This window comes from Phaeoacremonium minimum (genome assembly GCF_000392275.1).
Source record: "Phaeoacremonium minimum UCRPA7 unplaced genomic scaffold PA7_03_scaffold_281, whole genome shotgun sequence".
Taxonomy (NCBI): Eukaryota; Fungi; Ascomycota; class Sordariomycetes; order Togniniales; family Togniniaceae; genus Phaeoacremonium; species Phaeoacremonium minimum.
The window spans coordinates 25,870-34,998 of NW_006921186.1; the positions used below are offsets into that span (position 1 = coordinate 25,870).

Below are 9,129 nucleotides of genomic sequence, written 5' to 3' on the forward strand. Positions count from 1 at the left end.
CCTAGGTGCACACTGAAAAGTACCTGCAAAGTGAACCAACTGGGTTTATCAACAATATTGCTTGCAATCACGTTCCAGGTTCAAATAACGTTACGCTGTCATCGGATCATTGGGCCAGCACAGCGTGCTTGAGGCAGTGGTTCTCACTTCGCTGCACTGCTAGCAGTTCAGGGCGGTCAGTCTCCAGAGGCAGTTCACCAACGTCACTCAACGTGGCTCCAGTCAGTCAAGTAAACATGTACCGGTAGACGCATCCTTCCCTGACCGCCTATAATCAACAACTTCATTTGAACATTGAACAAAAGCAGGGCACAGGAGCACTGCGAGAATGAGTTGGTCATAAATAGGCCGTGTGGTAGTCCTCTTAGCCTAATGGACTGGGAACGCATCAAGGTTCTTTGACAAGTCAACTGTACTTCGAGATAATAAACACTGAGCCTAATAGCCAAGTTGCACATCAGAATCCTGAACCGAGCTGTGCCCTTACGACTCCTATCGTGGCGGTCGTTCCGTAATCACATAACTGCAAATATTCCAATCCTGCTTTTTTCCCATCGCATACAAATCATGTACAATCACGTCTCGTTCTCACCAGCAATTTGGCCAAGACGCTCCAGCTCACATCCAGAGACACACTTTGCCACTAGCAGTGCCGCCAACAACCCAGTTGCGCGTTGGGTGGAAGTGTGCAACGGCAGGCACCGCTGTGATGCCGTCTCCTTCCAGTTGGGCAAGTTGAGTACCATCAGCAGAAAAGATGTCGACAAAGCGGTTCATGTTGCCAATCGCAAATTTGTGAATGCCGTCTTTCGGCCGCAGCTGCCACTGCGGTTTGAGAATTGTGACCCATCGTCCCGTCTGATTATTGTGACGAATTGTATGAGTGGGCTTCATCTTTTTATCTGATATATCGTGACCCACGGCCCATGACCCAGCATCCGCAAAGTCGTAGATCTTGATAGTATCATCATAGCTTGAGGTCGCGATCTGACCACCGGCACTCCATGAGGCGTGAGATACTGAGAGACGAGACTCGTGTTCACCGACCAGGCTTGGGTGCCGTAGATCGCCTTTTCCAGCGATACGGCGTAGATCCCAGATCTTAAGCGTACGATCCAACGACGCAGTAGCAAAAAGGTGAGGCTGTGCCGGATGCAAGCTGAAGCCACCAATCTTGTGATCCGTCAGCCTCCATATTTCTGCGTCATCTGCCTTCATTCGCATGTCGTGTTTCCCAAATTGTCCATCCAGTGTAGAGAAGAAGATGACGTTGCCGTCGTTAGAAGCCATATCAATAGCACTGATCGGCATATCATCGCTAGGGTCTGAGGGGGCCCAGACTTCTACTGATTTGCCCTTGTCAAGGTCTAGCTTGCGGATCGACGAGTCGTATGACCCAGAATATACCGCATTGGCATCTGTGGGGCAGAAGTGGAAAGTCGATATTGTTCGAGCATGTGTTTTAAAGGCAGCTATCACCGGATCAGGGATGTGGGCATCTTCGTCATCGTCATCTGGCACTTCTTTCTCCTGGCTGGCGTCAAAGACGCCCATAGCGCCTTCCTTGTCTCCAGCAAAGATGATTTGCTTCTCCTCCGTTGGGTGAAATCCCATCGAGTAAATTCGCTGAGGTACGATTTTGATATCTGTGGCCAATCGTCAGCGATACCATCTAGGACTAAATGAAGTCATTGCAAAACTCACCATTAACCTCCCATTTGTCGTATATCTGCAATGAGCTCATCTGCTCTCGCATGTCCTTCAGCGAGGAGTCGTCCACATCCTCAGCATCCTCCTTGAAGAAGGTCCTCACGCCCGGCTCAGCGCCTCTGAACTTCAAGCTGGCAAGGGCATCGGCGCCAGAGAATTTGCGGCCTTCTACCAGTATTTCTCCCAGATTCAGGTCTCCACTGACTCTTGTTTTCTTTGCCGGCCGGTCTGCAGCGCCAGTGTCCACCAGGTCAAGCTCGCGCTTCACCTTGATTTGCTCGGCATCGATCCCCGCAAGCCGGGAGCTCATCCGAACCGGCCGGGCAGGCTCACGTTTTGGCTGCTCTCGTCGGACTCGTGGTGCGGAAGATCTTTTAGGTGTCGGCACTTTAGGCTTTTGCGGCAGGATCTTGGCCGCCGTTTTTGAGATGTCCTTGAGGATAGCATTGTTGGCCGCGATGTTTTCGAGACGTCGTCGCTCGAACGCGGACATCTCACCGGGCTTTTTGGGAGGCATTGTGATGATTGGCAGCTGAAAGAAGGTAGAATTCGGGATTGCGCGTAGAAATATAGTGTCGTCTTGTTGGTGAGAGGTAGAAGGATTTTGGTAGATGGACTGGAAAGGGGGCGAATCTCAAGAGAAGTGAGACAGCGCAGGCAGAAACGGGGAGAAATCAATTAAGCCATCGCGTTTTGGCGCGACTTGAAATGCCGCGAAGGCAGGCGCGGAGTCTCGTGCTTGTCGGAGGGTCCGTGCGCTGAGAGCTGCAAGCTTAAAGAGCATTTTTAGCGTATAATTGCTCTAAGCTTCATCTGAAAACTTGAGGAAGAAGTTGTGCAATTAGTACATGCACCCGGCGCACTCTTCTTCGAGATGGCTTCTACCCTCGCGCCTTTCTTGTACCAAACGCGAACACTGCAGCGCTTTGTCAAATCTGCTTCAACGATCCACAACTTACGGCTGCTAAGCACGAGCCGGCTACGCCCAGCATCACGTCGTACCGCCGACCCAATACCCTTCGAACTTCCCCCAGAGCTTGAATCCGAAAGCCCGGACAAGATATACGAGAGCGAAGAAACAGGCCCAGATGGCACCATCACTCCCGCAGAGCGCCAGACCTTCCAGCGCATCTTCGAAGAGATTGCTGAGCGTTCCCCAAAGACAAATCGAGCCTTGTCTCGATCATCCACTGGCCCAAGATCTGTACGCAAAGGCGAGTCAGCAATCAATGTCATCATTCGAGATGCAGCGAACAAGATTGCCGGAAAGGGAACGGGCCAAGGCGACATTGATCCATTCGGCTCGCTAGAAGAGGCCTATTCTGCGTCAGCACGAGAACAAGTCCTCATGAAATTTCCTCCAAGCCTTCGACAAGCAGCACGCCAAGCTCTTGGGGTCAGTCAACAACAACAAGAGGTTAATCGAGTAAATGGGGCTTCTCACTTGCAAGAGGCGGCCTCATCCGACCCCCAACGAGTCGATACAGTTCCCGAATCATTCCCTCTTAAGGAGGATTTGACTATCGAAGCACTCGCCGAACAGCATCATATCTTGTCGCTAAGGAAAGCAGAGAGGTCAAGAATAGAGCAATTAATGAGAGGTGCCAAGACAGACTTTGAGCTTTGGGACGTCATGGAAGCAGAAGTTTTCCCCATGGTTGAAAAGATGGGAATCGGGCAAGCGCATATAGATCAGCAGGTCACTTCAGGCAGGCGGAGCGGCCAAAAAAAGCAGTCAAGAAAGAGCAGCGCAGCAGCACCTGGGACTCAGACCACACCTGGGGCACTCAGCATGGAAGTTCACGGGCCGTTATACCCAGATTTCCTTCTTCATGCCCTGAAGCTTTTCGATCAGCACTTCGCCAGCCCTTCTCGATTGTCGTTTTCGATTTTGCCGCGTGTTAAGGAGCTTGGATTGGCTTCTTATGTTCTTGGCATCAACATACCATTCTATAATAGCTTGATGAAGATATACTGGGAGCGCTACGGCGATGCGAACGCTGTTATCTCTTTGCTCAAGGAGATGCGGCACGCAGGAGTATTCTTTGATGAGACAGCCTTGAGCATTGTCGATTCCATCAGGAAATTCCAGCAAAAAGCCGCAAGCGGCGCCAAGGGACAGTGGCGTGAAGCCCTGATGACAATGCCTGAATTCGAGCCAGTCGTGGAGATGAGGGCAAAGCACTGGTCAAACGTTTTCAGAAAGAGCATCAGCAAATTTGAGAAGAATCTAGCAGTCTAAATTAGCCAGCTAAGTTAGCAAACATTCCACTCGTATTCGAACTTTATGGTCTTCCGTGTAATAAGTAATGGTAGACGTCTACAATTATACCGGGCTAATATCTGAACCCTAACCCTCCTAGGCCAATCGCCCCTCGTCCGCTTCTGGAAGGCGGTGCTTCACTTCGCTTTGACCTAATAAACAGAAGCTGTAGGATTCACAGGCAGATGAGACGTCATCAGCCAACGTCAACATCCGGCGCATCTCAGTGCAACAGCGATCGTTGCGATTGCGCATTCAATTGCGTCTCTAGATCATCCTAGTCTGAGGGGGTGATCAAGTTTGAACTTAAATCGAGAGAGAAGAAGCTACTGGACGACTTTCCCTCGGTGCACAGAGGGCTTGCAATTGACGTGACCTCTCATCTCATAAGAGCAGTAGGGGCTTGTTATACATCTCGCACCTCGAAGAACCTTCAATTCAAAATGGAAGAGAAGCGGCTTCTAGGCGGAACTTATCTCGATGACCAGGCTCTCAGACAACCGCGGCGCAGGCAACCTCTTTCGACACGACTAATTCTGGTCATCGCAGGCATTGTGACCTGTCTTGCATTGCTGCACTTCCACTGGCGTCCCCATACAATCTTTCGGCACTGTCAACGCCCTACTCACTACCACACTTATGAGGGCGAGCACATCAAATGGGAAGAATGCGGTGATCTCAAGGGCCGGCCCCTAGAGTGCAGTAGTATCGATGTGCCGATGGATCAGTTTGATGCAGAGAACTCTGGCAACAAGACATTCAGCATCCCTCTAATTCGGATGCGCGGGAAGAATGCTACGCAAAACATCCTACTCAACCCCGGTGGACCTGGCGGTAGTGGCATCAACTTTTTATATCGCAAGGGCGAGGAGCTTAACACCATTCTTGGCGAGGGGTTACATCTTCTGACCTTTGATCCCCGTGGCATCAATGGCTCCAGCCCGCTCGCTTCGTGTTATCCTGACAACGAGACACGCAGAGACCTCTCTAACACCCTGGACTCTACGAACCCTGATAACAGCGTGCAGCTTTACGCCTGGACAAGCAACTTTGTCCAGGCTTGCGCTGATACCATGGGCGAGCATGGGAAGTACATCAATACGCCTCAGACTGCTGCCGACATGAACAGTATTCTTGATGCTGTAGGCCAGGAGGATATGGTGTACTGGGGTTTCAGCTATGGGACTCTGCTTGGTCAAACATACGCCGGGCTATTTCCGAATCGATCAAAGCGTGTAATCATTGATGGAGTTGTCAACCAATTTGACTGGTTCGAGGGCCTCGTCGATGAGGAAGACATGGCCGACACCGAAAACGTACTTCACGGTTTCTTCGATGAATGTATCAAAGCTGGCAGCGAAAATTGCACCTTGGCTTCACTGGCGAGTTCGAAGGAGGAGTTGGAGGAGACAGTGCTCTCCTTCCTCAGCAAGTTCAAGGAGGAACCTCTCAGCGTATATGTTAATAACACAGTCTATGGAGTGCTCGACTATTCCAAGCTTCTGCTCAAAGGCATTTTCCCAACTTTGTACAAGCCGGCAAATTGGTACGATCTGGCCGATCGCCTTACTAAACTCATTCAAGGCAATGCGACCGAAGCATTCTTGGCCTACGGGCGGGACGACCCTTGGAACATGATTGGCGATGCAAACCGCTTTGTCACTCTCAATGACGGATTATCTGGTCCCAAGTATTGGGTGCAGGGACGACAGGCTTTGCTCGAGGAGATTCTACCGCTTCAAAACTTGAGCCTGTTTGGAACTGAAGCTTGGGACACTTTATACTCGAAGCAACAGTGGAGTATCCCCAGAACTCATACTTACAAGCCGAGAAAGGGCGTACAGACTGCGCACCCGTTGCTCATTCTGTCCACGACCTACGACCCCGTTTGCCCGCTAATTTCTGCGCGATCGGCCAACGAGGCTTTCGTTGGATCGCAGATTGTAGAGGTCCAAGGCTATGGTCATTGCTCCCTAGCAATTGGCTCGACTTGCCTTGCCAAACGCGTTCGTGAGTTCTTATACGAAGGGAAGGTCCCTGAACGCTATACCCAGTGCGAAGTGGACGTCCCCTACTTCATCAAGCCGGAGGAAGACGGCAAAATTGTGGCTCAAAAATACTTTGACGATCCGGAGGAGCAACGCATTCATCTTGCACAGCTGCAACTAGCAAGGGACTTGGAGTGGACGCGTTGGTGAGCACATGTTGGGTTATCAAGGGCCTAACGACAGAAGCATACCTTTGACTACACAGAGCTGTTTTGAACCGGGCACATGAATGCCTTTGATTCGGCTAGATAAATGTTTGTTACGTACGCCTATTATGAATATCTTTGATATTCTCAATCTGTTCAAAATACCTGGCACCAGGTGCGTGATTGCGTAATGGTGACTGACGTAAAGGCGTGTGCTCGTTTTAAAAACGGGTGTCAGCAATGAATGGCCGTCCCACACTACCTGGTGGCTTAACGCCGCTACAACGATGCTGACACCATCCGGCTACATGGGCGCTGCTAGTCAACAGCCAGGCTTGATTATCGGCGCGTTCGGCGAGTTTACACCTAAGAGGCAAGATGGCGCTTGTTCACAGCCAACTACGAAATAATGTGGACTTCACATGGCTTGGCAGAATCTCAAGTGTGTTCGTTTGGGTGAAGTCCAGACTTGTCAGCTGTCGGAGACCAGCAAACTGCAAGCTTTATCTCCATCTCTCGCAATCTTATAGTACCGATCGCCCCTACTATCTACGAGTATAAATATTGATGCCATCATGCTGCGGTGATGAACTAGCAGAAACTGAGCAACAGTAGGTTACAAGATGATTTCCTAAACATCAAAGAAGACTGTCCAAAGGTACTCGACAGAGAGTATGAAGCCTTCGGATCACACTCTCCTGGTTACTGGAGCCAATGGCTTTGTCGGCGGCCATCTCCTCCAACGGGCGCTGAAAAGGGGCTACAACATCCGTGCTACCATCCGATCACAAACAGCACAGGACTTGATTTTGACGCAGTTTTCCGAGTACAGTTCGCAACTCTCCTTCGCTCTGATTCCTGGGATCACTTCACCAGAGTTCTACAAAACCGCGTTCGATGGCGCGAACATCACCGGTGTTATTCATCTCGCATCTCCAGTACATCTTCACCCTGAGGATAACATAAGGGACATGCTTGAACCTGCAATCAAGGGTGCTGTGTCTATTGTCCAAGCAGTCTCTCGCTACGCCCCTACAGTCCAACGGATCGTCAACACGTCCTCTTTTGCTGCTATGCTCGATGTGTCGCAAGGATTTCGCCCTGGATATACCTACGACGAAGATGATTGGAACCCGATGACTTACGAAGAGGCCGCTAAAGCTGGGCCGCTTGGCGCATACTGCGCGAGTAAAGCCCTTGCGGAGAAGGGGATGTGGGAGTATATGAAGAGCGAGCCGAAACCGACATTCGATCTGGTGTCAGTCAATCCAGCTGTCATCTATGGTCCCCATGTGTACCCAATTCGAGACCTGAACGCTCTCAATCCGTCTTGTGCCGCGATATGGGCTCTTGTCGATGCACCCTCCATACCTGCTCCAGATTATGCTGCGTACGTTGATGTGCGAGATGTGGCAGATGCTCTGCTACTCGCTTTTGAGACACCGAAGGCGAGGGGGGAGCGGCTGCTTGTAGCGCAGCATTTCGACTGGCAGTCGGCTGCTGATGCTGCGCGTAGTGCTCTCCCGGAGACGGCACGAACTCGGATTCCCAAAGGTGTACCAATGAATGACGAGCGTTGGCGGAATGAGGTCTATGCAGTTGATGGGAGCAAATCACCAAAGATTCTTGGGTTTCAATACTTGACCTTGCAAGATACGATTGGCGATTCACTGAAGCAATATCTGGAAGTGGAGGAGAAGACTAGACAAGCCAAAGACTGAAACCTTTGCATACTTACATCTTATACGTATACGAAGGCTTGTGGAAGCCAAAAATGAATAGAGTCTGGTCTCAATCATATATATAGATCAGTCATTATAAGCCCAGGTGCCCTTCATTTATAACACCAACAACAAGCCACCCTCATGATCCCTTGTACTCGGATTCATGAGCTTTACAGCAGCCATCCAAAGATCCCGACCACTGTCTCCACACGCAAGGTCCAACCATAGATACCGTTCCAACACTTGGAGAACCGCGCTCCAGTCATGAAGACGAAGAGCATTTGCGTAGTGTGCAACGAGAGTAACAAATACATGATGTAATTCTCTTCCTGTAGCAGCAATGCCACCAATGATTGCAACCCAGAGCATGAATTCTCGACTCTCGTGTGCTATAATGCCTGGATTTAGAATTGCAAAGTAGAGTTCCTTTGTAAGCTTCCATATGGGTCGGGGATCAGATATTGGGAATATCACTCCATAATTGAAAATTAACGCAGCAAGTCGACACAAGTCGTCTTTCCCCGGGGAGAGACACAGTAAACGATATTGTATCAGGTCTCGATACTGCACAAATTTACTTGTCTGTGAATCAAAAGGGATACTTCCACTATATTTATTAATCAAGCGGCATATGAGCTTGATATCCAGAAGGATATCCCTTAAGAGGGGGTCGACGTCAAAAGCCGCAGCGTCCTGTACGGGTGGTCGAATTGTTTGCGCTTCGTTGCTTAAAACTGCGAGATACGACTCGCTTAACTCTATCTCCGGCCGTGTTAAAGTCAGGCTGGCCCGCAGCAGGTCAGCCATCTGCATGTATTCACGAAGTCCGGGACTGATTGGCTGCGACGTCGACAAAAGATTGCCGATTAGGGTGGTCAACATGCCAATATGATCTGCCGCCAGCTCAATGCCACCAAGCCAATCTAGTCCTCCGACAGCTTTCACGGGTGACCTAAATCCTCCGGCATATCTTTCCGAGGGTGACAAGTTGGCTGTGTAATCATTGCGTTTGATTGATAAGGCAAGTATTGCAAATAATACGCCGTCTGTGATAGTTCCCAGCTCGATATTCTTGCGCACAAGTGCAGCTAATCTAACCTGCACTTTGATGAAAGCTTGAATGTCTTGTTCGGAATGTGTTTGTGAGAGCCTCTGTCCAGCTCCGCCAACTAGGACCCCAAAGAGAACGTGAACGTCATGAATCGCGGACCGGTGAAGAGCTACTGGGAGAGGCTCTC

General features: G+C 50.2%; 4 protein-coding genes across 4 annotated transcripts; 3 read left to right on the forward strand and 1 right to left on the reverse strand.

Annotated features, from left to right (window-relative positions):
• Positions 1-618: 618 nt before the first annotated feature.
• UCRPA7_3468 (putative wd repeat-containing protein) lies at positions 619-2,227 on the reverse strand (the record flags this gene model as incomplete). Its single annotated transcript, XM_007916025.1, has 2 exons — positions 619-1,646; positions 1,705-2,227. 2 exons carry the CDS (start codon positions 2,225-2,227, stop codon positions 619-621), a joined length of 1,551 nt encoding a protein of 516 aa, XP_007914216.1.
• Positions 2,228-3,502: 1,275 nt separating this feature from the next.
• UCRPA7_3469 (hypothetical protein) lies at positions 3,503-3,952 on the forward strand (the record flags this gene model as incomplete). The annotated part of the gene is made up of 1 exon (XM_007916027.1): positions 3,503-3,952. One exon carries the CDS (start codon positions 3,503-3,505, stop codon positions 3,950-3,952), a length of 450 nt encoding a protein of 149 aa, XP_007914218.1.
• An 800-nt stretch (positions 3,953-4,752) lies between these two features.
• UCRPA7_3470 (putative alpha beta hydrolase fold-1 protein) lies at positions 4,753-6,171 on the forward strand (the record flags this gene model as incomplete). Its single annotated transcript, XM_007916029.1, has 1 exon — positions 4,753-6,171. The coding sequence occupies one exon, from the start codon at positions 4,753-4,755 to the stop codon at positions 6,169-6,171; it is 1,419 nt and encodes a 472-aa protein (XP_007914220.1).
• A 670-nt stretch (positions 6,172-6,841) lies between these two features.
• Positions 6,842-7,888, forward strand: UCRPA7_3471 (putative nad dependent epimerase protein; the record flags this gene model as incomplete). Its single annotated transcript, XM_007916028.1, has 1 exon — positions 6,842-7,888. The coding sequence occupies one exon, from the start codon at positions 6,842-6,844 to the stop codon at positions 7,886-7,888; it is 1,047 nt and encodes a 348-aa protein (XP_007914219.1).
• Between the last annotated feature and the right edge of the window lie 1,241 nt (positions 7,889-9,129).